Source organism: Larus michahellis, chromosome 8, assembly GCF_964199755.1.
Source record: "Larus michahellis chromosome 8, bLarMic1.1, whole genome shotgun sequence".
Lineage (NCBI taxonomy): Eukaryota > Metazoa > Chordata > Aves > Charadriiformes > Laridae > Larus > Larus michahellis.
In genome coordinates, this window is record NC_133903.1 from 9,881,746 (window position 1) to 9,909,318 (window position 27,573).

Consider the following 27,573-nt stretch of genomic DNA (forward strand, 5'->3'; position numbering starts at 1 on the left):
CGGGAGCTGCCACCTCCCCTCACGCCCCGGGGACTCTGGTCCCCTCAGGGTGCAGGGGTGCCAGGCTGCCCTCAGGGCCCTGCATACCCCGGATCCCTTCACGCTAGTCAGGCTGGGATCCCCCGGCCGCCCTCACGCCCAGGGGCCTCTGGCTCCCCTCAGGACCCGGGAGGGCTGTGGGATCCCCCGCTCCCCTCGCGCCGCGGGGCGTGCTGGCGACCATGGCCGCCCGCTCCCCCACGCCCACTCACGGGGACACCGCCGCCCGGTGCCCCGCGGGGCAGGCAGCGGCAGGGACCCCCCTCCCCGCAGGCGGGGAAGCCCATCCCGCAGCGGCCGGAGGCGGAGCGCCTCCGCCCTCCCAGCCTGCCCCGCGGAGGGGGCGGGCGGCTCATGTCCGCCATCCCGGCATGCCGCGCGGCCGGGCAGCAGCCGGAGCAGTCGCGGCGGCCGCGTCCCCTCCCTCCGGTGTGAGACAGCAGCCGCCCGTCGAGCGCCAGTGAGGAGCTGCCGCCCGCGCCTCTCCCCACCGCTTCCTCCTCCTCCTCCTCCTCCTCCTCCTCCTCGTCCTCCTCCTTCTCCTCCGCCGCCCCTGTTCCGCGCCGCTGCCCGGCCGGCCATGCCGTCTCGGGCAAGGTAATGAGCCGCAGAGCCCCGGGGTCTCGGCTGAGCGGCACCGGCAGCAGGCAGCACTACCACCCGCGGGGCTGGAATGACTGGCAACCCAGGTGGGCAGGGCTGGGGCAGGGGGCGCGGCCTGGCCGCCTGCGGGGCGCGGGGGGCCGGGGCAAGCGGACCGCTGCGGCTGGGTTCGGCTCGGCCCGGCCCCGCCGCTGCCGGGCCCTGGGGGAGCGGGGCGGTGCGGGCCGCGGCGGCCCGGAGCGGCGGCGGAGCCACTTCCTGGCTGTTGGGCCTAGGGGCGGGCAGGAGGCGGCCGCCGGGCCTAGCGTGGGGCGGGTGGCGGCGGGCCGGCCGCCGGGCCTAGGTGGCGGGGAGGGGGCCGGCCGCCGCCGTGGCCTGGCGGGTGGGGATTTCTGGATCCGTGTCTGCCGGCGGCTAGAGACGGGACAGGGACAGGTCTGTCACCGCGCAGGGCTCGGTGGGACCCCGGTCTGGGCTCCGAGCTGGCGGGTGAGAGCCTCTCCCTCCTCCCTCCCCCGCTTCTCCCGGTGTCCCCTCGGTCCCTCCCCGGTCGGGGTGGCTGTAACGTGTGTGGCGGATGGCGGTTTGCGTCCGTGGGCGGCGGCTCCCCGCTCCCCACCTTCCCGGTGGCAGACGCTGGAGTGGGGGGCTGAAGCGTTGGGGGGCTGCGGTGGGGCGAGAGCTGGGGCTGGGCTTGATACCGGCATTTTTTTTCAGCCTATTTCTCAGATGGCAGTTAATGAGGGAAGATCAGAGGCTGCAGAAGTACTCCTAGTCTTTTGAGGGTTAATAAAATAGTACGGGATTATTTTCATATTTTTTTTTTAATCTGGGGAAAGTAGTTGAGCTGTAAGCAGGCTGGAGTGAGAGCTTATACAAGGTGTTAGGTTGTAGGGTGTGCTTATACCTGGCACTTCTTAGCCAGTGAAATTCAAAGTCTGTTGACTTCTTTAGTCAAGTGCAGAGAGTGTATTTCAGATCTCGATTCCTTCTGTTATCGCTGGCACTAGTGTATTTGCTGTACTGCTCTGCTTTGCTAGTCAAAATTGTCATGTAGAAATTGTAAAGAAATGTGATGTTTCTTTTATTATTTTAATGTGGAAGATTTGGGGCTTTTTTAGTGTTTTAGAAACTTCAACACGGTATGGGATCCTACTTTTAAAATTTCCAGCAAAGAACAGTGTGGCACATGCTTGGGAATGTATTTACAGATGACAGTCTGAGTCGCGTGTGATTTGGGCAAGGAAAATTGGGTGGATGTGAAGGTAGATCTTATGAAGCACAGATGTAACTTCAGTATTTGCTGTGAAGGAAGCTTTCCTTTTGCTCGAGCGGCTAGCAGCGCAGCCTCTAGGGCTAACGCTAGAGGCTATCCAATTCTTAATGAGGTGTGGGGCATGGTTATTTATGTTCTAATTTCTTCTGTTATTGAACTACTTGGTTAAATAACTTACTGTTTTTTCCCTCACTTAAAAACTTGCAAGCCTTGTTGGTGACATATTCTTATAGCATCTAGATTTTTTTGGGGGGGATTAAGAAGTCTGATATCTCTCTTACTCCTTCACTACTACCTTGCTTCAGATTTCTGGGCTGCAGCCTGGAATTCTGGACCCTAACTCTTGACCTTCCCACCTGGAAGAAAATGGATGATGTATATCTTGTCTTTGCAGTGGGTGGCTTCTATAAATGCTTTCTAGTTGGATATATTAATTTGTCACAAGTTCTATCTTTTATCCTAAAAAATACCTCTTACCGGGGTCTAGGAAGCTGACGTTTTGCAATATGGTATTGTCTGCAATAGGTTCAGTTGTGTTAGGGGTGAAAGTAAGAGTGTAGCTGCAGAAATGCTTTGCCCGGTGATAAGGCTGCTTGAAGAAGTTGGTTCCCTCTGTGTCTGACTCTGTTCCATTCCCCATGCTGTAGTTTGGTGCCTCCTTACTGCTCAAGTACAGCTGCTGTAAACTGGGCTGCTAAAATAATTATCCCAAAAGCCACAGCAGAAGCAATAATTTGAAAGCAGTAGAGAAAGTGTGGCAGAGTAGGGGAACTTCATAGCACGGATAGGGCCTAGTTCTGTTTCCGCCACACTATATGGTTAGGGCCCCTGCTAAGAAATAGGTAACACCTTTTCACTGATCCTGTCACTTGTAAGAATTTAACTTTATCCTTTCCTTTAAATATGATGATTTTTTTTTTTAATCTGGTGAGAGCGCCCGGGAATCAGAAATGTTCACACAGTCCCAAACACAGAGGACATTTTTCTCTATATGTTATGCTCAAGTTTTCTTAAATTTCAAAAAGATAGCTTTGGTGATATGGAACCTGTGAGTCTCCAGTAAGAGCTTGAAAGAATGAAGCAGAGATTAAATCAGTCTTTGTTGTTTTGGCGTTAAGTAATTTTTAAAAGTGATTCACATGCATGGTTGAAAGGATATCTGTTATATAAAACTGGCAATGAGCATTTCTTTTTCGTTGATTGTTTTGAGTATGCTCTTAGACAAACCCTGCAACACAAATTATACCCCGATATTTTTTCCTTCCCCTTTCTTTTCTGTTGACTGTTAGTTTCGTTTAGCAAGGGTGATGTTACTGGTAAATGCTTTCTTGCAGGGTGTGGAACAGGGAATGCACGTGGCCGAAGTAATGAAAACTATAGTTGTTTCATGTTCCTAAATGGGGAAAAAAGGAACTGCTAATGCACAGGTGTATTATCGGATGGATTGTGTTTTCAAACACACACTTGTGTGTGTAAAAAAAATGACAAGACCGACTGTCATTACTAGGTCCGTATTCCTCTGAATTTTTAGTAATGCTAATCAGCACTGGGAGTTGAGGTGAAAACAGTGGGAAACTGAAGGCCAGAGCCCACGTTGTTCTTTAAGGGAGAGTAGTTTTTAATTAGATTTTGACTTCTTTTTTTTTGTGTGTCTGCATGAATGCAGTCATATCTGTCAGATGCACATGGACTAGTTTTCCTACAATGTGTGTATTGATAGAGCTGTATATTACAGAGGAAGAAGTTGTTCTAACATATGGGGGCATATTAGTGTGTTCACTGAGGTGAACCAGACTCTAAATTAGTAGCAACACAAACACTTTTTAGGTAAATGTTGGATGTATGTGACAGAGAACAGAGAGGATCTTCTTGAGAAGGCTTGATAAGATCTTGTTCACCCTTCTCCTAATCTTCATAGCTTTCTAGACCTTTACTTCTTTTTTCTTTCCTTTTTGCTTGTCAGATCTCGCTGCGTTTTTCCCGATACGACTTCTGGGGGAAAAAATAAAATCATGTCAGTGTGCAGATCTTGCATGTGAGCAGAGTAAATTTGGTAGAGTACTAAAGGCTAATTACATACTGAAACATGCAGTACCTCCCTTTGATAGGAAATGCTCTGGGTGGCAAAGCGAGTTTCACGTGCTTGTGGCGGTACTAAGCAGGAGTGAGAGTGCAGGGTAGCAGGTTAGCAAGTGTAGGGTGCACTGTGGCTTTCTTATTCTTAGGTGAAAGTGGGAAAAGGAAGGTAAGATTTCAATTAACAAGACCTCTCTGTCTCTCTTATCATAAATGTAGATTAGCAGGGGAGTATATGGAAAAGCGAAAAAGAAAATCTTTCACATCTGAGAAAAGTTACAGAAGTGTCTTACTAGGTTCAGTACTGAAATTTGTTCTTGAAAGTGAAGTGTATTCTTCTCATGCAATATAAGTCAGTGTTATGAATTACTAATTTCTGTTAGCACAGTGCTTGCCAAACTAAGCTACCACCTAGGTCCCCATGGGTCTAGACACAATGGGACAAGACAGTAAAATATGATTCTCCTTCCAGGTAGCTTATAACCTATGCAGGAGAGCAGTATTGGCTAGTGCTTCATCGTTGAGGACAAGTACCCTCTGTTTAATTAAAGACAGAATGGGAGGTATTGGCAGGGAGCAAGGAAACTCATCAGAGTAAATGGGCTAAGAAAGTGATGGTTAGAGCAGTGCTTTTTACGTGGCTGTGAAGGGCAGAGGCGTGTCTTTTGTAAAAGGCAAGCACTAGTTGTGGGTATTGTCTGTTCATACTGCTGGATTAACACGTTGAATGACAAGCAGGATGGGTGCTCTATATAAGGAAAGTTGAGACAGAGACCCTTTCTTCTGCGTTTGCATGTACAACAAGGTACACAGAAAACTTTTGTTGGAAGTAGGCTGGAATCTTAGTCTGGATGGATGTGTAATGTAGAGACCTGAAAGATGACAACATAGAAATGTTTGAGGACATTGCTGAAATTACCTGAGAAGGGGTGTAGAATCGTGAAGGGTGAAAGTGGTGAGGCTTCTCCATCTCTTCAGGGATAGTGGGGAGAGAGAGAGGAGAGCGCAAAGGGTGAGAGAGTTATGTACGATAGGGTGAGAGAGAGAAAAAAATAGCCTGTGATGCTGAAGGCAATTTAGAGAATGAGATGCAAAATCAGTTGTGAGGTGCCATTGTGAAGAGGTCAGTGGAAACCTTGGGAGGAGATTCAGTGGACTGTGTGTGGGAGATGCTGAACTGGCAACAAGTAATTCTTGATCTCCTTTCACATCTGAGTGTGGTGAATATGCTGATAAAGTTGGGAAAGTATGAGATCAAAGGGCTTTTTGTTTTTTGGTAAAATGGGGGAGCCTAAGTTTGTGATGTGAAAGCCTTTGTTTTTAATGTGAAGACAGAGGAGAATGAGATGTGAGAAAGATGAAAGAAGATGAAAGTGTGTCAGTGGGAAGAAAAAGGAACTTGGAGTGCTGATAGTCTTCCATACAAGAATAGCCATGCTAGGTCAGACCAATGGTTTAGCTAGCATAATATCCTGTATCCAAAACTGGCTATCAGAAGATGCATATGGAAACAGAAGAATGGGGTGCATATACGTGATACATATCCCTGACATTCCCTCCGAATGTTCATTGCAGGACAGAAGGAGATTGGTGAGCTACTGTGCAAGAAGGGAGTGATGCAGAATCATGATTTGAAAAGCTATTGTGACTGCAGATAGTTGTCCAGCAGTGAAGACAGCAGAATTGCAGTAGGAAAATAATTAGTTGTTATTTCACTAGTAGAAAACACAGCCACTTACACTCTTGTGCTCTCTCAACACAGGAGCAGGCTTTGGGGTGGGGTCAGCCAGGCTTGGGCTTGGCAAGATGGACCAAGTGATGATAGAAGAGCACAGCAAAAGAAGGTTGGCACAGCTGCGTGCCAGTGGAAGGAAGGTTGGGAACTTGGTGGGAAGCTGTTAATTTGAGTGGATACAGTGATTCAAAGTTTTAAATGTTTTCTTGATAAAGATTTTAAGCAATGGAAAATTTATCTGCATTACAGCAAATAAACTTGGCAAATAGAGCAAGTAAAATTGACTGACTTGAACAGTAATACAACTTATACAGTATAGCTGTCCCAGAATAAATCTTCCATGTAGATCCTGTGCTTGGAAATAAAATCAAATAGAATAATTAAGTGATTTTTGTCTCAAAATAATATCCATATGGCAGGGTCGTTCTGAAAGAGCTACAGATATTGAATAGTATATACCACACTGTTCAAAACAAATTCCTTGGACAAAAATTGTTAAGGCTTCCATATAACTAAAGAAACACGATATATTTTTGATTGACCTATTTCTCTTTTTTTCTAGATGAAAAGGTGTATTTTTTTTTTAAAGCCAGTTGTTCTCAGCCGTGCTTTCTTCAGTCATACAAATTGGCTAGTCAAATTGTGCTGATACTTTTGATGGAATGAGATATAGTTATTTTTGGAAAAGTCTAACTTTCCTTTTATGTGTCCTTGGAAAAAAAAATAAAGTAGCTTTTTTTTTTTAGGGAGAACTAGTGCCCATTTCATCTTATTTAGGTGGGTGGACTGTTTTCTTTTTCTGATGGATAAAGGCCGGTTAAAAATCACCCTGCAGAAAACTGAATGCAATCTCTTCTGTATAAATGATATTGCTAAAACAGTGTACGCAGGCAGTTGGCGCTGTGTTGGTGGTAATCAGGTAGTCTTCCACCCAGAACCAGGCACAGCTGAAAACTGTCATGTGAGCTCTTGAAGTACTTTGCTTAGTCTCCATCAATGAGCTTTTCAGGTGGAAATAAAACAGAGTAGTGTTGCATAAAGTGGCAAATAAGCTTTTGAAGCTACAGTATAAGGTAATAACAGTCATGTTCATCCTTGCAATTTCCCATTCCATCTTTGTCTAATACCACGTTTGTGTTTGTACTTCTGCTTATCTGTTGCTAACATTGTATCTTGTGATTTTATTAATATACAATGTTCGTTCATGTCTATTACAATGTCAATATATGTAACTGATAAATCTGTTGTTACATAGACTTCTTCTGAAAGATGACGCTAAACCTTATGTCTCTCACATAACCTCCCATCTGCTTGGCACAACATAATTAAAGCGGAAATACTGCTGTGTGAACAGGAAAAGTGCCCTCCTGCAATGCGGGCATGAGTTGAGGAAGCCGGGGGTACAGTTCTTCCCGTCACCTGGTGGAAGGGCTGCAGTGTGCCTTAAAGGGCTGAAGGGAGGGGGAAAAGGTAATTGTGAGACCTTGGCAAGTACCTGTCCATAGAGTGACTGCATTTTGAGTTTTAAGTGGTTCTTTTTCAAAATCATGAATACGTTACTGACATGAAAAATGGTGTTTTTTCTGGTACAGATTTGAAAATTAAATGTCTCTTCCTGTACACACAGGCTGTGCTTCACTGTGAGTTTACACAGCAGTGTCCTGTGTCACCCAGGCTTCCGTGTTCCTTGGTACGGGAGTGCAGGTGACAGGTACCAGGGCCACATCCCCAGGTCTTGATGAGCCCAAGCCACAAACTCCCTGAGTGCTGATGCAGGAGCCTAGAGTGCGGTTCTTAAATGCGCTTCCCACCTGAGAAATAGTGTGTGTCACTGGACAGCTAGAAATGCGTGGGCCCGTGAGATGGTGGGGTTGGCTTCTGGTGTGACTCTTACGGCAGGCTTCTTCCAGTTCAACATCCTTCAAAGCAATAGGGACCACAGAAGCCAGTTGGGTTACAGAACCTAGTTCTCTGCAAGCAGTATGTTTCTATGAACTGTTTTTTTCCCTGCCTCATAAAGAAAGGGCAGAAACCGCTGGATATCTAAGCTGCACATACGTTGTAGTGGGAACAATGTCTTCAGTGGTAACTCTTGGCTCTTGAATTGAAACAAAGGAGAAAAATATATAAATTTTTAATAAAATTGTGCTCACCTTTAAGTTGGGTGATGAAGTGTGAACAGATTAGCTTGTAGAAAACTGTTCCTAAAGACAGTATGAAGTGAGTGTGTGGTTCTTCCCAGGGAAAACAATAGGCTTATGTATTTTACCACAATGGAAAATTTTACAAAATGTTCAAAGACTGTGCTGTGGGAAGTGAGGTTAGCTGAGAACATGTATAGTCCTTCAGTTGATTGGGATATGCAGAAAAATCTTAAAAATTTTACGTTTAATCAGCTTGCCTTCAGACTTAAGAATTTCAGACTTAATGCTTGGCAATTGGAGATGATACAGTCTACAGCACATCGCCTTAAAAAAAGTGATGCTCTTTGGGGAGGTACGCTGTTAGGAACCCATCAGTACTTAAATTCATCAATTGAAAATTTGTCAGTCTGTTTCATTGAAAGGCTTAAATAATTCGAATCCTCTCTAATAAACTCTGCTGTTCCTCAAAGTGAACTGGAAGTCTCCCGGGGTTTCAGAACAGGAAGAAAATCTGGGTGTTCTGTAGCAGACTGGAAAACTTGCAGGTGGTGTAGACACACTAAAAGTTTGTACCATTTGAAGGTAGAGTGCAGAACTTTGTTGTTGTTCAGTGTGATTTATGTGAATGATGAAGGTCCAACTTGTGTAAGTATTTCTAGAATCCTGGCTGACTGTCATGAGGAGACTTTTACTAAGTTTTACTCCTGAGTAGCATAGCCTATTTTATAAAACAGTGCAAGTGTTTGACAAAACAGTAGATGTGATGCCAGAGTGAATACTGAGTGAGGAAAATGTCTTATTGTGTCTATCTAAAGATGAATTTGCTTATGGAGCAGAAGGGAATAATACCTGCCAAACAAACCTAGTGTTAGCCTTTCACTGTGAGAACAGGGCAAAAGCACAGTTTTCTTCTTTTGAACCCTGTTCCAAATTCCATGTTGTCTTTTAACATTCTCAAGAGAATAAAATATGTGGGGGAGTTTCTTTCATTCCAGTTGTTTTTTCAAATATCAGCCCTCGTGGTATTACTCTTCCAGTTATACTGAGGACGAGCTATATTTGAAAATAGCAAGCCTTCAGAGACAGCTTAAGTAACAACTGCTTTTCAAAAATGTTATCTGTGTTTTTCCCTTTTGTCCTTCAGATGTATTTAATTCCTTTTTCCTGAATTTGTCTACTGGTTCTGATCACAGTGTTGTCTTTAAAAGTAAAAATGAGGCTTTTTCCCAAGAACATGTGGTGTTTATCCTTACACAAGTTGTAGTTAATTTACAGGAATGAAAAGGAACGATCTGTCCCGCTTTTTGTTAAATAATCAAATGAACTATCCAAAGCTTAAAATAAAAACAGTAGGTCTTTAGAGTTTGCTTAGGAAAAGCCCTCTGTAAATAATTTGAGTGATTCCAAATATACTTGAGTTGAACAAAATTCTGCTGATTTTTGTTTTGGATGGGTATTGTTTTAATGTAAAACCTCCACTATTGCTTGGAGGAGTGCCTTTAAAGTGATTGGTTGAATTTAGGTTCTGAAGTCTTGTGTGCACAAGTTAGTATATTGAAGTTACTGTATTTTTAAAAATGAATCACTTAGTATGTCCAGTGAGAAGAGCTAGTTTCATAATTTTCACCTGTTTCCTTTAAAGTTTATTATGGGCTATAAATGAGTTTTCTGATATGAGAGGGCAGATTTTTTTAACTTGCTTCTTGTCTGCAAACACTTACTCTAAAGGGTAACAGCTCTTAATTTACATTCTGGGTTTTTCCACAGTAAAGCCTGTTTCCTTGTTTTGCAATTTTTGTTTTGCAAAAACTTAATGTGGGATTCCTATATTGATTATTAGTTACATGCTAGTACCACCTCCATTTAATAATTGGTTTTACATTGCTCAATAAGGCCCATAGCGTATTATGGAAATGTTCATGTGTGGGTTAGTATTCACTTTCACTAATGATAGACACTGCTAGCTGTGGTATATACCAATACTTAGTCGTATTTTGTTTTTCACTTCTGGGAAGTAATCTGTCCTTATATCTCATATAGGCATCTAGCTGAAAAGAGACTTGAGAATGTCCTGAGAAAAGGCACTGAAGCACTAGAATGCATTTCCTTTGCATGTTGCTGTAATAATTAGTGAATTCTAATCCCGGTGTGAATTTAAGGTCATGTTTTAAGAAGCAGGTTAGACATACAACTCTTTTAACACAGGAAAATACATTTGGGATTGTCATTTAAATATGTTGCATTTATGAGTGAATGTGAATCCCACTCCTGTTATACCCCTACATAAAAAAAATATTTTTCTCTTTATAGAACTGACAGTGCATCAGCTGACCAGGACAATTTAAAATACTCTTCATCCAGAGATCGGGGCAGTTCTGCCTCCTATGGATTACAACCCTCAAATTCAGCTGTGGTGTCTCGACAAAGACACGATGATATCAGAGTCCACACTGACATACAGAATGAAGAAAAAGGTATACAGATTGCTGTTTCATGTGTAAATTGTGAAGGGACATTCAGAGAAAGGCAGTAAACTTGAAGCGGTGGTGATTTATTTTTTTTTTTTTTCCAAAAAGTGTCAGTGAACTGATACAACTCATTGCCACAGTATCAGTCTGTTGAGAGATTTATCAGGGATCAAAGGAATGTTTGCGATTGATATGAGTAGTGAGAAAAATATGCAGTTGCATTAGGAGAAGAATGTAAGAGATGATGTACTGCGTTAACAGATTACGCACCTTTTCCCTGAAGAATAGTGTTCTGGATGTGTTTGTTCTGCAACTTGTAATTTCTTCCTGAATACTATTTAGTGCTTCTGGTATTGAAAAAGGACTGCCTAATTAAATAGACCTACTAATCTGATATTTTATCAGTTGCAGCTTTACTGCAGCAAACTGGAATCTTAGTTTGGGAATCAAATCTATATTTGTCATTGATGGCAATTTCTACTTCTATGTGCCTCAGCCTGACTTCATATAGATTGCGCGATGTATGGCTCATACTGGTTTTTTTTTCTGTTTGTTGGGTGTTTTTTTGAGAATGGAAAGAATTTCTCTAGAAAATAGCTGAAATTTCAAAATCATATCTCTTTACCTTTATGAAAGAGAAATCTGTATTCTGAATTTTTTTTAATCACCAAATACAGATATCAAATAGGAAGATTTTTTTTTTACTTGCAGAGTCACTTTTTAGACTATGTAAATTTTCTTCAGGCAGGCCAGACTCGAAAAAAATCTCACAGTAATATTACTGTGGGAGTTTTTGTTCAGGAGCCTAAAAAGAATTCACACTCCCCCTACTTCTCTGTCCTGTAGCTATCTGTAAAGAACATCTTAAGGGAAGTTACAGCTGGGTGCGCTGATGCAAATTTATTTTTTTATAAGAAGTAGGTACAGTTAGTAGGAGGCAGGAGGATGAAACAGGTATTTGTTTATCTGCATACCTTGAGAACCTTAAGATTTGGTTAACTTGAACAGAGAAACTGCTTAGAAAGTGAGTATATTTGTCAGTGTGTCTGCTAACATGGGGAGTTTTACTGTGTTTTGCCCAGACTGGCATAGTATGTTACTTTTATACTTGGAAGTGTGCTAGTATTTAAAGACTGTACTGGCAATATAGTGAAATAGTAAGTTTTGGAGAAGTTTAGTAATGTAGTGTGTGAAGGTGCTGGGAAATTGCCATTTAAAAGAAAAATGCACCTATTTCTCCCTGAAGTACTGTATCTTACAGGGCATGTCTCTGCTAGCTCAGCACTTTAACTATGCTATTTTGGTCAGGTGTGACTTAAAAAGAGGTGATTAGGATATTCTCTACTATAAAACCAAATTCCAGGTATCTCTAGTTCTTCTTTTATTTTTGGAGAAAATTGTAAGTTTACAGATGCAGAATAGTTTCTTTGCTTACTAAGATTCTTCAATTAATCTGTTGGAATCTGACAGCAAGGAATTGTCGTTTTAAAAACTTCTAGCTTTTCTATCCTGGATAACCATATGTCATAAGTACCTAGAAGAGATTCCTTCCCCCCTCCCCCAGTTTCTGGTGTTGATAATAAAAATGACTTCCAACTTAATGATTTCTGGAAGTTGTTGAGATTTGAAAAGCTCCAAGTATGGGAGGTTCTGCAGCCTGTTTAGTGCTTCACCACTTTCCTGGTAAATGATTGCTTTCTCATATCCAGTTTGAATTTCCCTTGCTGCAACTTATGACTGTTGAGTCTTGTCCTTTTGCTCTGCATCTGTAAGATTAGTCTGACTATCTCTCTTTTTTTTTTTTAATAACCTTTCACATTAACTAGTGGAAGACTGCAATTAGATCTTTCCCCTTTGTCGTCTTTGCTTTATAAAATAAGACAGGGAGTTTGCAGATTTAAGTTTTTAAAACTAAATAAAAGATTCCTGGATTTTTGCTTAGAGATGAGATGTTCGTCATTCCTGTACATTTTCCTCCCTTTTGATTTGTAGCTTTATGATGTGCTCAGAGTCCTTATTGCTGAAAAGATACTGCAGTAGTACTCGTATGTTGTGCTATCTGCATATTTATGCTAAAATTAATAACAGTGACATAGCTGAGCATATTCTTATTTGGTTTCAGATTTAACATTTGAAGGGAAGTGAATAGAATTTGCGTATATTAGAATTTTCAAAATCTTTTCAGACCAGGAGATAACTGAAGAGAGTGTGATGTAATATTTATGTCTTTATTGCTGAAAAACATGATTGCCCTGCTGTTTTTTAGTTACGCTAAATGACAGTTTATTTCTTACTGTTGCCAGCAGTGTACATCTATATGTCAAGTAGCAGAATATTGGTTTGTGTTTAATTAATTTAAGACAATGTCAAATATGCTGTAGCAAATACTACGTGCCTTTGCAGACAACCAAAACCAGGATTTTTTGTGTGGTAGAGGTAAAGTATGAAATAACTTTAAGAACTCCAGTAGTATATGGTAGTATGTCAGGTTTTAATAGCTGATGTTTGTCGTCTGTATGCATGATTATCTGACATCTTCAGTTAAATTAATTTCTTTGTTGCTTTGAATTTTAGTGATATGACTGAACAGAAGTATAATTGTTGCTGTTAGAAGTAATTTTCTTCATAGGACAGTGTTGGTTTGTTGTGACAAAATAATGTTAAGGTGGCAGACATGCTAGTTTATGTTTAAAAATTGAGTTTAATGTTGTAAATCCAAATATACACAAAGTATCCTTAGTGTAATTGTAATTATCTAATTATAACTGAGACTTTGCACAGGACTTTCTGTAATGGTAGGGTAGTCCTATGTGTATAGAAATACACAATCTTCTACCAGTACTTCACAGATTCTTTTTATCAAAAGCTTTGCTTTCAAGATGACATTCTTTACATCTCCTAAGGTCCAGATTCACCTTTATATTTGAACTTTTTTTTTTTTACCCATCCTGTAGCCTCAGTAGGCTGCCTCTTTTTACAGAGAGCCACCTCTCCTTTTCCCCAGGCTTCCTTTTATAGACTGGTACAGGTGCAGTTGTGGGAATATCTTTTCTGAAATATCTTTGGTGGTTCTGGGTTTAATTTTATTAGTTGATTCCTCCCTGTCTCAGACAGGGGAGGCTTTTTAGAAAGCTGCCTGCCTCGAAAGTGAGCTCTAGTAGATCGTGAAGTATTCATCAGGCTCAGGGGAGCAGTTTGACTTCACAGCACGGCGTAGGAAGAACCTGCCCCTCAGAGTGGTGTGGCAGACTGGAAAAATCTTTGGTTTCAAAGATTTGGTTTAAGTATGTAAATTCTTGTTGATCTAGGAGTAAAAATAATTTCATTACTCAAGATGACACTTTTATTTCCGTTTTATATTGTTACTAAAGATGTACCATGTGTATCTCAAGTGGGAGAATGTAGGATTGAGTTTAATTAATTTAAGATAACATCAGTAGTAGTGTGTGAAAATAGTGACTGATGTATGTTTTAAGGAAAGTTGTTCAATCTGTACATGATAGTATAAATAATCTATGGCTTTTTAAAAGCTTCCTCCCTTTTTTTGGCCATTTTACTGAACCCGTGTGGTGGATTTACAGCAAAAACCAAAGTGGAAATTTGATGAACATAATCAAGGAGCAAGTAAGTGAATGCATCTAGCCATGTGTACTAGCAGTTGGACATGAAGGGCCTTGTAAAATACAGAGTCAAAAGTAATAAAAAGAAAACCCCAAATGCAACAAAACCGATGTTAAACTTCATTGCAGTAGAGTTTTTTCATACACTTCAAAAAAAGACTGATCAGATTCTGAATATGTGACCTGGAAACTTACAGGGCATAACAAAATGTTTTTGCATGTGAAAGTGAAAAAGGAAGCTAAAGAAGGTGGTAGAGGATAGGGCTGCTAATTTGCACGTGAATTTAATAACTCATAATATGTACTTCCCTGCTAAATATATGGTCTGACAGCCTGTTTTAATCTTGTGTTGGTTTTTCCACAGGTGGCTACAGTGTCAATGGAGGATCTGGGGAAAATACTTATGGTCGGAAGTCGTTGGGGCAAGAGCTGAGAGTTAACAATGTGACCAATCCTGATTTTACCAGTGTTCCACATGGGAATCGTGCTTTAGCCACAAAAGACATGAGGAAATCACAGGGTAAGGATACCACAGGTTTTCAGGAAAAGAGGATCTCTTTTGGCAACCTCTTTTGTGTTCAGAATATGAAAAGTTCATTATGATTAGGCAATCTGTATGGATTTTATTTTTATTTTATGATTAGATGATGTTTATGGAAACTGTCGTCTTGTATTTACTGTTGCCTGCATTGAGACTTCCTCCATAGGTTAGGCACATCTCTCGAGTATATGGCTTATGCTATCAGTCTTTCAATTTCCTATAAATAGCTTTTGAACCCTCATTCAGGTTAGCCAAATTTGGCAAAGAGATCAAGGGCTCTAAGGAGGAGGATTTGCCCATAGATTTGTTGAAAATTGATGGCTGACTAAAAAGTTGTTAATTAGTGAGTCCCTACTGCGGGAAAACCTGCAACAGTGAGCTCAACCGTTATCTGTTCTCATTCACCTGCAGGTCAACTAGTCATCACATCATACCAGCTGCTTAGTCAGTAGATGTGTACTCCTGAACCAGCCACAATTCATGCTCCCTCTTGCTCAGCTGAGGATTAGAGGCCAGGGAGGAACTGGAGGCATCATAAGAATGTGGGCAAGGTCTTGGGTGATGCAGCGAGAGTAAATCTGGTGTTGCAAGAGGATACAAGAATGCTGGGCATGCATTTTTGAGAAAGAAGGCTTCACTTTTCCCACTATTTGGGTTTAAATCATAGCTTAAAAAAAAAAAGTTGTTCCAATGATTTTTGAATGAAAATAGAAATTTGTTATGACTAAGCACTGTCATTTATTGCATTAGTTAGTGTAAGTGGTAATTGAGCCACTGACAAAAACTGTGACTGCTTTATGCCAGGTACATTATAAACATATGAAGACACAGTGTTTCTCCTCAGGGATTTACATTTCAGAGGAGACAAAAGGTCAAAGGAGAGTGTTCAGTGTGCTTTGCAGCTGAAAGAACTGAGGTGCGAGTGGTGTTAATGACTGTTGCAAAAGCCTGATCTTTGAATGGGTTAAACTCTGACTTTATAATCCCATTCTGGTGTCATGATATAAAAATTACTCAGTCCTTTTAATGTCTTATATTATGTCTATAGAGAGGAAATAGGGAGCTCTGTAAATAATACTTCTGGTAGTGAGGTTGTGTGTGAATTTACTATTAGTTACTACTAGCAGAAAATTGAGACTATTCTCCTAGGTACATGCACACCTCTTTTAATGCTTAAAGTGTTAGGAACTATAATTTTGGATAACTGAAGTTGCTGCCTGACGTGTATCCTTCTGTACGTATTCTGTCCTCTAGATATCAGATTTCAAGAGTTTCACCTCTTTAGCTGCGCTGTCTTTGTGATTGTTGTAGGTTTCAGCAAGTCATTTTGGTTTTTTCATATCTTCAAAATACAGTGGGATTATGTTGCAATAGGATTTTATTTTTTAATTATTTTATACTTCCTTGTTTGTTACTGTGTGCATTAAGCAATTTTAAAAATGTCTGTCGTCTTTGAGTGAGTTAGCATGTGGCTGAGACCTTGCTGATTTTTCACAAGTGGAAGGTCATACGTGTGTGTGTTTACTAGTGCTTTGATTAGAATAGCTTCAGTCATGCTCTGCTTAGTTTATTCTTTTGTATTTTATTTTTAGGTTATGATTATGGCTCAACAGAGAGCTAACACTTACTCTCTTAGGGAGTAAAGCTAATGTTCATCAGATATTAACTGAATAAAAACAAAGCTGCTTTTGGTAGAATTCTGTACAGTACATCTTGTTCTAGCAGCAGTTAAATGTGTGTCTCATACCAGTGACCTTAGTAGTGGTAGTTTTATTTATACAGCTCTGGTTTTAGGATTTTTTTTGTATGTAGAACAGCACAACCATGTTTCAAAATAAATTACAGTTTTCTATAAAGAGATTGCAAACAAAAAGATAAATGCAGAGAAGACAACACTAAAAAGTTGCAAGTTGTGACTTTAATTAAAGCAAGGCTTATACTTACTGTTGACTCTTCATCTGACACCGAAGAGTCAATCAACATTTTTGGGGACAGGAGGGGGGACTTTTTTAGGGACCTTGCAAAGATCTAGAATATCTTTATAAAAAGTTATTCAGTAAAAATAATTTTCAGTGTTTTCCAAAACACTGCATCTTGGCTTGCTCTTCAAGAGCAGTAACTAGTGATCTAACCTGGCTGTGCTGGTGTAGCTTCCCACGTGCTCACCGAGTGGCAGAGATCGGTGTAAACTGGAGGAGGGAAGTGACATATACTGGGTGTTCCTCGTCCAGGTTAGTGTTGGTAGAGTGCAGCTGTAGCAATGCTGTGGAATGGACTTTTTTCTTTCTCATGAGGCATGTCTGTTGTCTTGGAAAGGACTGTATTATGGGGTCGCCAGTGCATTGAATTATTCGAGGACAGATTTAAATTGCTGTTTTGAGAGGATTCATATAGACAGTCTAGTAGTGAAATAAATGTGTGTGGATTCGGTTCGGCTTGAGCTTTCAAGGTACCAGTCAGTAATATAGAACACAGTACTTTTCTAGTAGAATAGTTTTCACATGCAATTATTTATGACTAGCGGTTGCACTTTTTGGTTTGTGTACTGTAATCTGTGTTAATTTCCATTGTAACCAGGCTGTAAAAGAACTTTCATTCTTGTTTCCAAGCTACTCCCTTTGTACTTTCAAAAATTTTTATTTTTCCCTGATCTGACCTTCTACTACTGCCCAGGTTTTAAAGTTAGACATGGTAAACCCCTGGGCAGGCTGTGTCCTTCTTTCTTCTCCAGGGTTGATCAAATTTTCTGGGGTGGGTAACTGCACTAGGTCCATCTTTGTGAAATATGGCTATGTATTGACCAGTGGCAGGCAAGCCTTGGACTACAGCTGCTGGCTTGATTCTGGGCAGAAATACAAGGAGATCTTCAGGTGCAAGTGGTCATCTAGCAGGGATTGTAGTTATTAGTCTGGCACCATCACTCAGGAAGACCTCAGATACTGCTTCAGAAGGTGTTTTTGCTGATCATGATTCCTTGTGTGTTTCTCATCAGACATGGTGACTTTCTGGGGACTACCAAAGATGGTGGTTTCCAGATAAAGCAAGGGGGAAAAAAACCTAATCCTTCCTAAATGGATATGTATGCCTTAGCCTTCTGTAAAATCAGTAACATCTTAAAAGAAGTGCTCTTCATGCCTGTCAGATAACATCTCAACATGTCTTGTGTAGTTGTTCTAGCTAGGAACAAAATGTAGATTTGATCCTTCAGACTCTCTTGCTATTTTAATGTTTGCTAAGCCTGCCTAATCCTTCAGAACGTCAGGTGTCTTCAAAATTAATTGCTTAAACTGATGCCTGGCAAGAAACAGATTATCAAAGCCTATTTTATTCTTACTGTCTTCTAAAATTCAAAAAAAATAAAGACATGAAAATAAGGTTGAGAATGTTCTTCATGACTGTAATACAGAAGACATGCTCTCCTGTAGATGATGTCATGACCCATAAGAGTTACTGGTGGGTTCATAGGATTCTGTAATACACAAGGACGCAAAAGTTTTTGTTTCTTAAGTTTCTTTGTTACAAGTTACTATAAATTACCACTAGTAAAGCAAGTATATACTTATGATTAATTACTTAAATGCACACCTCTATGTATTATTCAAAGTGTTACCAGTACAGCACTCACCAGACTTCTCCCAGAACTGTGGCCGATTGATGACAGGCAAAGTCTCACTTCAAAGATGATTTGCATCATGGAGCCTGGAGTCAGTCAGGTGTTCCCAGCGAGGGTCTGGTCTGTCCAGGAGATCTTGTGTGACGAAGTCTTTGCAGGGGGAGCTCTCGGAGAGAAGCTCTGGTTTTGGTAGAAAGCGAGTTATTTTTATATTGTTAGAGACATAAGGGGTTATAGAACACAACCAGCTGGAGCCACCGGTAGCTTTTACTAACTGCTGTTTTTCACCTGGAACAGCCAATAGATGATGCTGTTTTCTATTTTCTCAGACCAATGTTGGCTTTCTCAGTCTGTTTTTCCAGCGGGAGCAGCCAATAGCTGTTGCCCATTCCTGCTTTGTCAGAATGTTTTCCACTGTTGCAGTCTGTTTTTCACCTTTCCAGGCAATAAGTTTGTTGTTGCAGTTTCTTGGTTTTGTGCTTATCTAGGGTATCTCGGGATGTCTCAGATTCTTAGGTGCCCAGCTGCCCTTCAAGGATGCTCCAAGTTCTCAGGCTAGCAGTTCCCAGACATCATCTTGTGTCAGTATTTTTCCATTATAGCTAGGTTGCCTTTATGGCTGCTCCCATCAGATGGCTGATGTGTAATGTAGCAGAGAAAAAAGCTGTCTGTGGTTGTCTTGGGTGTTCTCATAAGAGTCATGGTGACTAAGAAAACGTCATCATGTTCCATGAATCCTCTAATTTTAATCACCACGAAATATCTAATGTTAAACTTTTCAAAAGAAACTTTGTTTCCGTTTTGCAAATGAGGGAAATTACTTATTCATATGAACTCACTGTAATTGGTGCCTAAATCAGGTAAACTGAGTTGTGACCTTCACTGGTATAAGTAGTGCTATTGGTCAACTTAAATGTTTTCTTAGGAAGATGCTGTATTATTTATTATTCACTTAAATCTCCTGTATTATTATTCACTTAAATCAATAGCCACTGCACCTCTCCACGGAGTATACTTTTGTTCCTCTGTAGAGGAGGAGTAGATCTATTTTCCTTTTCAAAGCAGAATCCTGCTAGCCATCAGAGGACTACTCATAATCTTTCTTCTTGTGCCAAAATGATAGAGAAAATGTTGGTTCTTCATAGTTGCTTGAGCTTAAATCTGGTTCTTTGCTTGAAGAAGCAGCTTGTTCTGCTTCTTCAAGGTTTTCTTTAAATGTTATTTGTTGAACTATTTTTGTTTATATAATTCAGTCAGAAATCTGATTTAACTGTAGCACACTTTTTTTTTTTAGTTCCATTTATGTAGAAGGGAACTAAATCCAGGTTTTTGTGTGGAAGTAAACCAGTCCTACTTAGTTCTGGATGAGTTCTACCCAGGTACTGGGCTGTCCACTGAAAGAAATGAAATATTTTGGTAGCTAAATTAGACTTTACATCTAATTTTCCTCATATTGGCTTTAAAACAAACCAGGCTTTTCTTTTTTTTACTCTTTTCTTAAATTACTATTATGACTTACTGAGTTCACAAATATGCATTTCAGACAATACAGATATTACTGATCAAATGCTGTAAAGAAAAGAAATAATTGCCTTTTTTTCAGAGCGATCGTTGTCTTATTCTGACGAGTCTCGACTGTCAAATCTTCTTCGGAGGATTACTCGGGAAGACGACAGAGACCGAAGACTGGCTACTGTAAAGCAATTGAAAGAATTCATTCAGCAACCAGAAAACAAACTGGTTAGTAATTTTTACCTTTCCATAGCACTGGAGAATTTCTCGTTTTGTACAACTGTCTTTTTAAAAATCTGACTATTGGGTTATGTCTGCAAGGAATATCTTATATATGAGGAATTTCATTCTACAACAAAGGAAGGATTGTCTGTCGTTTTTCCAGCATTCAGGAAACTTTTTTTTATTTCTTGATTACTTATGACATGTTGCCTTAAAGCAAACTACTGAATGCATAAGCTGCAGGAATAAACATGGCATGCATGTGGGGTTTTTTGACTGGTCTTAGCAACATCCTCTGGATCCTTCAGCAAGGAAGTGGAGGAAAAAGGAAGTAAAACATGTTGTCTTATTCAAGAACTGTTTCTGTGTTTTAAATTTAAAATATGCAGATATTTATACAGTCTTGTGAATGGCTCATCTTAGAGTTACTTAGCTTTCTAGTTAAACACCTTTGTATGTGGATTTCGTTTTATGGGAAGAGAACAAAACAAGTCTTTGTTTTCATTACATTTTTGGGTTTTTTAATAGATTGTTGAACTCTCTAATATCCTTAAGTGTTTCTTAAGGATTTGGGGGTGGAAGGGGAAGTATCGCATTGTGGGTATATGTTTTTAGTACTGCTTTTTTTTTTTTTTTTTGAAGTGAAGCATTGAGAGTATTTTGTCTAATGCATCTCCCCCGCTGTTTTGGAGAGCTTAGGAGTTCTCCAGGTATTGAAAAAGCAGGAAGTGGAGGTTTAATACCCTGCCACTCATTTTCGGGCAGTGCAGTGATATTCCAGCTGCGGGTTATGTGTCTATCCATATTTATAAGAAGTTGGTTCTTTCTCTCATTATATATTAATTAATCAGTGGTAATTGTGCTCTTTTCCAAACGGCCTGACAAACATTGAGACTTCTCTGTGCACCTAGGTATAAGCAGACCGTGTGCAAGCCTAATAGCTTGGCTTTGCTCAGAAACAAAATCCTTGTTAATACAAGGGTTTGGGGAGTAAATGCTTTCCACAGTTATTCCATGGTTGTTTTTTTTTAATTACTTCCAGTGTTCTCAATGCATTTTTTTTGCCCCCCCTTTTCTTTTTGTAACAGCATTTTATTTAGTTCATTGATATCTCGGAACATATTGGAATTGCCATTCTAATATCTAACTCAGTGGTGACAAACTTTGTACTTGTTAGTGGTCAGGATGTTAAAAGTTTGTCAGTGACAAACTTTAAACTTCTTCCAGCTTGCTAATGAGTACAAGATCAGATGTCAAGTGATATCCATGATGTCAAGGCTAAACCTTTTAAATGGAGAGTGTTTAACCTAGCAATAGCTCCTGCAGTTCTTGACACTATTAAGTGTAGTTTAACAGAGTTCTTTTCGTTTTCCAGGTTGAAATGTGTGTTCAACAAAGTAAAGTAGTAAAAGTGCTATTGTCATGTGCCATTGTCATGTAATTGCATCATGCTCCAGGTTCTAAATTGTATAGATGCCTTCTCCTGTCTCTTTTGTACCCTTTTTTTTGGATTCCAGGCACGTTTTTAAAATGTCCTTGTGAGTTCTGAGGGGCCAAGGCTGTGGACCTCTTTCTTGGCCCCCAACCCCACTCCATCCCGCAAAAAGTGGTGTTGCTGAAAACTTCACAAGAAAAACTAGATAACATCCACTGTGTTAAAGATTAATATCTTTCTGAAGAAAAGAGAACAAGCCTTTTCATTAACTCTTAAAAAAAAATTCTTGTTAATATCTTATGCAGTTACAGCTAATATATTGTTTTGCAACTCAGCTCACTAATGTGTGTTTTTTTTTTTTTTTCAGTTTTCAGTTAGGAAAACAAGTATTTCTAGTTATGTTTCCTGAGAAGCACTGGTTCATTAATAATGTTTTATGCCTCGAAATACTACTCTGTTTCTTTGAAAGTCAGGATTACCTAGGGAGAAGTTTTAATACTTCAGATTGTATTCTCTGATCAGTTAAATATTCTACTGATACAATTGATTACTGGTATAGGAGGCTATGTCTTCAGTAGGCGCTAGTGATGAGCTGTATGGTGAATGTGATGTAATGTTATCAGCAAGAACTAAACTTAGAACAAACCTTGATCGCAGGCTGCCAGTGTATTTTTGTGGCTACTCTAAATAAATACGAAATACAACATGTAGGATAATATTGCAGTATTGCTTAATATAGTTCATGCTAGTCTGCAGTGGCCATGGAAAGCATAATAGCATTCTATTAGTAACCAGAATTGGCAGTGGTGTGTTTAATGTGGGTGTAAACAGGACCTGGTTTGCAGAAGTTACCGTGCCATTATTATGCTTATGCCTTTTATGTATCTTATATTATAGGTACTAGTTAAACAACTGGATAATATCCTGACTGCCATTCATGATGTACTCAATGAAAGGTAAGCTGAAGAAACTAAGCAGTTTGAAGGCTTTAAAGAGGAAAAATAATCACAACATTATATTTGGATTTCAGTATAGGCATGGAACGGAGTGGGGAAAGGTTGAAAGAAATTAATTTAACTAATTTTGCATGGGTGTGACATTGCAGTAACAGGACGGAACTGGGGGAGAGTTAAGTCTCTCTTAGGTATAACAACACCACTGTTAGTCTGGCTAGAGTACGCTTGAAATGGCGAGAATTTGAATGCACAAGTGTGGCTTTTATGTTGTAGATAATATGAAGTCTGTCTCACCTATGTTTGATCACCTGGGTGTAGTAGTGCACTGCTGTGGTTTTCTAGCTTGCAAATCGAACATAAGTTTTTTTTACAACCTCATCTAATTCATTTACATCCAACTAATAGCATATGTAGAGGGAGCTCAGGTGTGTTTGGGCTTTTTGGTGTTTAGTTCAGTGTTATTACACAAAATTAGCTGTATGTTAAGAATTTTTTTCCTTGGATAGTGTGTTGCAAGTAGAATGGCCTATTTATTGCATACTTCTAACCAAGTTGATTTATTCCATAAAAATAATATTTCATAGAATTTTTCAGATTATTAATTTCAGCTTCATCACTGCTGCCATTAAGTAGGAGAGAAGCAGCTTCATTCATGCATATATTTTTCTGCTTTAGAAAATGTTTTAATTTGTTCGTGATTTCTTCTGTTCTGCTCTCATGTCTGGAGATTCCACATGTCTCTCTCTCTCCCCAAAATACAGTAGCAAATTGCTTCAAGAACTGAGACAGGAAGGAGCTTGCTGTCTTGGCCTTCTTTGTGCTTCTCTGAGCTACGAGGCTGAGAAGATCTTCAAATGGATTTTTAGCAAATTCAGCTCATCCACAAAAGATGAAGTTAAACTTCTTTATTTGTGTGCAACCTACAAAGCACTGGAGACCGTAGGAGAAAAGAAGGCCTTTTCATCTTTAATGCAGGTAGGACTGCAAGTTAAAACAGGGTTATTAATGATTCTTCCAGTGCAATGCTGAATCGACTTTTTAAACTGGACTGAACAATAAATAATGCTATGTTGACATAAGTAAATATAATTACAACTGGAAGGAAACTTTCTGACTGAATGGGATTCTTTGATCGTGATTCCATTCAAAAAATATGTCAAGTCTTTGTAGGATGATATATATTTTGATGCGACTTTTTAGTATATATTCTAGATCTAAGAGGAAGAATCTTGTTGAGACCAAAAAGAGAACTCAAGTGGAATGGTACACACAACCCGACCCTGTTGATTGCTTTGTGCTACCTCCTATTTACAATTGCTAACTTGAATTGTAATTAGATCTGAGAGGCTGTAGCACGTGTACAGACAAATCTGGTCCCTCGTTCAAGTTTTAGGGTCTGTTATTTTGGGTGTAGAACAGCTATATCCAGGTCTCTGCTCAAATTTAATATTGCCTTTACAAAGCCAAAAAGCTTCAGCAAGAGAAAGAGGAACTTAGAACAACTAGTTGTTCTGTGGCTAAAAAATTAAAGAAAACAGTGTCCCCAAGGCTTGAACTGGGGTCTGCCATATTTCAAGCAAATGCTGACTTGAAGTGATTATTTTTGTGCGGTATATGTGATGCTTTTTACTTTTTTCCTTCCTGCAGAATGAGTATTGAGATGTTTCTGTTGTTTGAATCAAAGTAGTTTGCTAAAAAGTGTTCAACACTGAATAAATCTGTGTGTGTCTAATATTTTAACTTTTTCACGTGTTGTTTTAATGAAGTGAAATGTCTAGTGGCTTTGCTTTACTTTTTAGCTTGTAATGACCAGCCTGCAGTCCATTCTAGAAAATGTGGATACACCAGAATTACTGTGCAAATGTGTCAAGTGCATCCTTTTGGTGTCCCGATGCTACCCACACATTTTCAGCACCAATTTTAGGGTAAGCTTACTTTGTCCTCTCTATCTTCTTGCTCACGTAGAAATGTTGGTGTGGCAAATTGGGTAATTAACCGTTTTTTCAAAATTGCTTTCCAGGACACGGTGGACATACTGGTTGGGTGGCATATAGATCACACTCAGAAACCTTCATTGACGCAACAGGTGTCTGGTAAGTTTGGGCAAAGAGTCGCTAATGTAGTCTGCTCTGGCTTGCAGATGGTGAGGGTTTACTTGCACAAGTCTGGTCCTACTGACGTGAAAGGTGACATAAAACCAAAATGAGTTTCTGGCTGCATAACAGGAGACCTTGTTCCTATTTTTTCAGTAAATTTGCATTTGCCATTTTTTGCTGTATCTGGAAAAAGGGTATGCAACATTTAAGCATCAATTGCTTCATGTAACTTTTCAACAATTTTAGTAAGTTTATAGATCTTAATATATTCTTTCACAGATAATATATTTTCTCCTATGTACTTCTAGAAAATCTTTGTGGTAAAGATACCGTACTGGCACTTAAGAAATTGGGAAGCCTCTTCCTATGGCTGTAGCAGTTGTCTTGGAGTTATTCACAGCAAGTCTTATGTTTCTTGTGTCGTAGTCCTAGATTCTATCCTTAATGTTTAACAGCTGTGAAACTGAACCTTAAAATTAATTTGTCAAAGGGACAAAAGAGAGAAATACAACTTAAGTATTTTAAAAACTACTTACATTAAAATTGTCATGCAGATTACCTTCTCTTACTTTAGCAACTTTTACCTCAGCAATATGCAACTAAAATTTAATCTTAGTGTGTTAACTTCTTCCCCTGTTTTAATCGCCCTGGTATTTTTATACAGGATGGCTGCAGAGCTTGGAGCCCTTTTGGGTAGCTGATCTTACTTTTTCTACCACACTCTTGGGTCAGTTCTTAGAAGATATGGAAGCTTATGCTGAGGTAAATGAGACTTTATGGTATATACCAGAGTTAACTGTTGTGGATTTATTAAGAAATCCGCAGCTCAGATTCATGTGGATGTGTTCCGTTTGTAGAAAATAAAATTACATGGTTTTCCTGGGGAAAAGAGGATCAAATTTTGGAGTATACTTAAGGCGTGTACAATAATGACAATTCTACACAAATTCTCATGACCTATTTAAATAGCATCACAGCCGGGCCTTCAGCCATTGTTGACGGAGACGATCATATTATAATAAAAATAAGAACAATTAACCAAACAGGAATGCCTTCATTTTTAAAAAGCTGCAATGAAGACATTTCATTCTCCTTCCTTGGTGTTTTCTCTAATTGTTCAACTTGAGAATTTTTTTTAGAAGTAGTTACTATTGGGGGGAGAGGGATTCTTAATGCTTCTGTAGATGAATGGGAAGTTGATTATATTGTGCAGGAAACAATGCAGCAGGAACTTATAGAAAACTAAAGTGTGTTCATTTCACATACTTTGTTTTGACTTTGACTTTTTCGTAGTTAACAGGGCATAGAGTTTATCTGCTGCTGTCATTAAAGGAAGAGTTTTGGGGGGGGGTTGTCTTCTTAAGGTCTAGATGCTTATAACTAGATTATGCTGTGTTTTATATGTTAACATGCAGATCCTATAGGTGAAATTGTACGGCCAGCATAATCTGTTTTACTCAAAGTAGAATAAATAATTTGATTATATTAGTGTACTTGTATGTACACCAAGGCTTCTGATGGTGCAGCTTTAAGAGGCAGGATTCACAGACCTCCTTGGCAGTGTCAAGCCCACAGAAACCTGCGCTGCTCTGACTGTGGGCCCAGGGTTGATAGCGATTAGTCGCTGCAGTAAGTCGCTGCTTATCAGCTTGTCTGCTGAACTGGACAACGTGCGTATTCTTAGTCACGGAAGAGTTTTAAGATAACATGCGTTAACATAAATCACAGAGGAGGTGGTTCCAGCTAGTGTGTTTTTATCTCACAGTGGGGTAGACCAAGGCTATATCTATACTAATGAGATCAGCACTTCTGGGAATGTTCCCAGGCACTGATGCCAGCTGGCACAAAGCAGCCTGCTGGTAAACTCATGGTCTCCAGATCAAGGTAGCTGCATGTAAACAGTGGGATGGGAACGGCCACTTGAACATCCTGACTCCAATTTGTGGGTGGGAATTGTCTGGGAGAGTGGTAAAAGTGTGCAGACAACTGTTCTAACAGTCCAGCAGTATGGATGGTCATGTTCCAGGGGCCAGGAACATCCTAAGCCTCTGTTTTAATTTACAAGATAAAGTCTCAATACTCTGTTTCAGATACTAAACTAATGAGCAGGAGCTCATTACTGCTCTGTGACTTGCTTGTTGTGGTTGTGTGCCTATCCTCAGATATATGTGAAGTTAGAAATATCGGATAAATATGTCTATAATTGGATAGTATCTATAATATGTCTGGAAAATACATATAATTTCAGTCTCATATTTTGATCTTTTGTGCATTTATTATAACTGTTAATGATGTGTGCTGATATATCAAACTTCTGTGCTGTAGGACCTCAGCCATGTGGCTTCTGGGGAATCGGTAGATGAAGATATTCCTCCTCCTTCAGTGTCACTACCTAAACTGGCTGCACTTCTTCGGGTTTTCAGTACTGTGGTGAGGAGTATTGGGGAACGCTTCAGCCCGATTAGAGGACCACCAATTACGGAAGCATACGTAACTGATGTAAGAGTTGAAGTTCCTGTTTTTATTTTTTGTTGCTGAAATGATTTATCACCATATAGCGAGGCTATTCACTGTTGAGTTTATTTAGGTTTTGTGAATTTTATATGAATATGTATATGCTCAGCTTTGAGAAAATATATTTTCTTGAAGAAACGTGCTATGAGAATTTTATTAAATATTAAGGCATAGATTGTCATAGTGGCACATGGGAGTTATGTATAGCAGAAACTGTTTTAGGCGTTTTAATTTCATGCAGCTAGGTTCATGCTTGTGTTACCTGTCTTTGTAACCATGTTACCACTTATTCAGATTGCTATGAAACTGAATTCAGATTATCGGTTGGATTTTATAAAATGTAGGGTTTTTTTTATCCATGCTGAAATTGTATCTATCAAATCTGGTAGCAAGGTGGTCTTGTTCTAAAGTATAGTATAGAACAATGTAAACTGAATAAATATTAGATAATATGCTAAGTAGCTGCCATACTTCTTTAACAGGAACTGTAGAGAGTGTGAATGATTAAAAAAAAAAAAAATTCAACAAGATAAAAATGCTTACAGTCAAAATCTTGTTGCTGCATTGCCTGCACAACTGGAATTTATGCTCCGCAGAGTTCTGTGAGGTTCAGAACTTCTTGGATAAATAAATGTATAGATTTCCCAACTAAAGCCAAGAGAGTTATGTAACTTGTCTCTTAATCTGCAGCAGATCCTTGTGTCACAAGCTCAAAAAAAGAAA

At 39.7% G+C, this 27,573-nt stretch overlaps 1 protein-coding gene across 2 annotated transcripts in view; it reads left to right on the forward strand.

The window, feature by feature from the left end:
- Positions 1 to 384: 384 nt before the first annotated feature.
- The window catches only part of SMG1 (SMG1 nonsense mediated mRNA decay associated PI3K related kinase), a 67,143-nt gene continuing 39,954 nt past the window's right edge, over positions 385 to 27,573 (forward strand). The window contains exons 1-10 of one of the 2 annotated variants that reach the window (XM_074598728.1): positions 385 to 728; positions 10,184 to 10,347; positions 14,326 to 14,481; positions 19,719 to 19,855; positions 22,182 to 22,240; positions 23,002 to 23,215; positions 24,040 to 24,165; positions 24,261 to 24,333; positions 25,001 to 25,098; positions 26,662 to 26,835. In XM_074598728.1, the coding sequence (XP_074454829.1) occupies positions 640 to 728; positions 10,184 to 10,347; positions 14,326 to 14,481; positions 19,719 to 19,855; positions 22,182 to 22,240; positions 23,002 to 23,215; positions 24,040 to 24,165; positions 24,261 to 24,333; positions 25,001 to 25,098; positions 26,662 to 26,835 (1,290 nt within the window). In that variant the 5' untranslated portion in view covers positions 385 to 639. The remainder of the gene's footprint in view (positions 729 to 10,183; positions 10,348 to 14,325; positions 14,482 to 19,718; positions 19,856 to 22,181; positions 22,241 to 23,001; positions 23,216 to 24,039; positions 24,166 to 24,260; positions 24,334 to 25,000; positions 25,099 to 26,661; positions 26,836 to 27,573) is intronic. The other variant, XM_074598729.1, reaches the window with a different exon arrangement.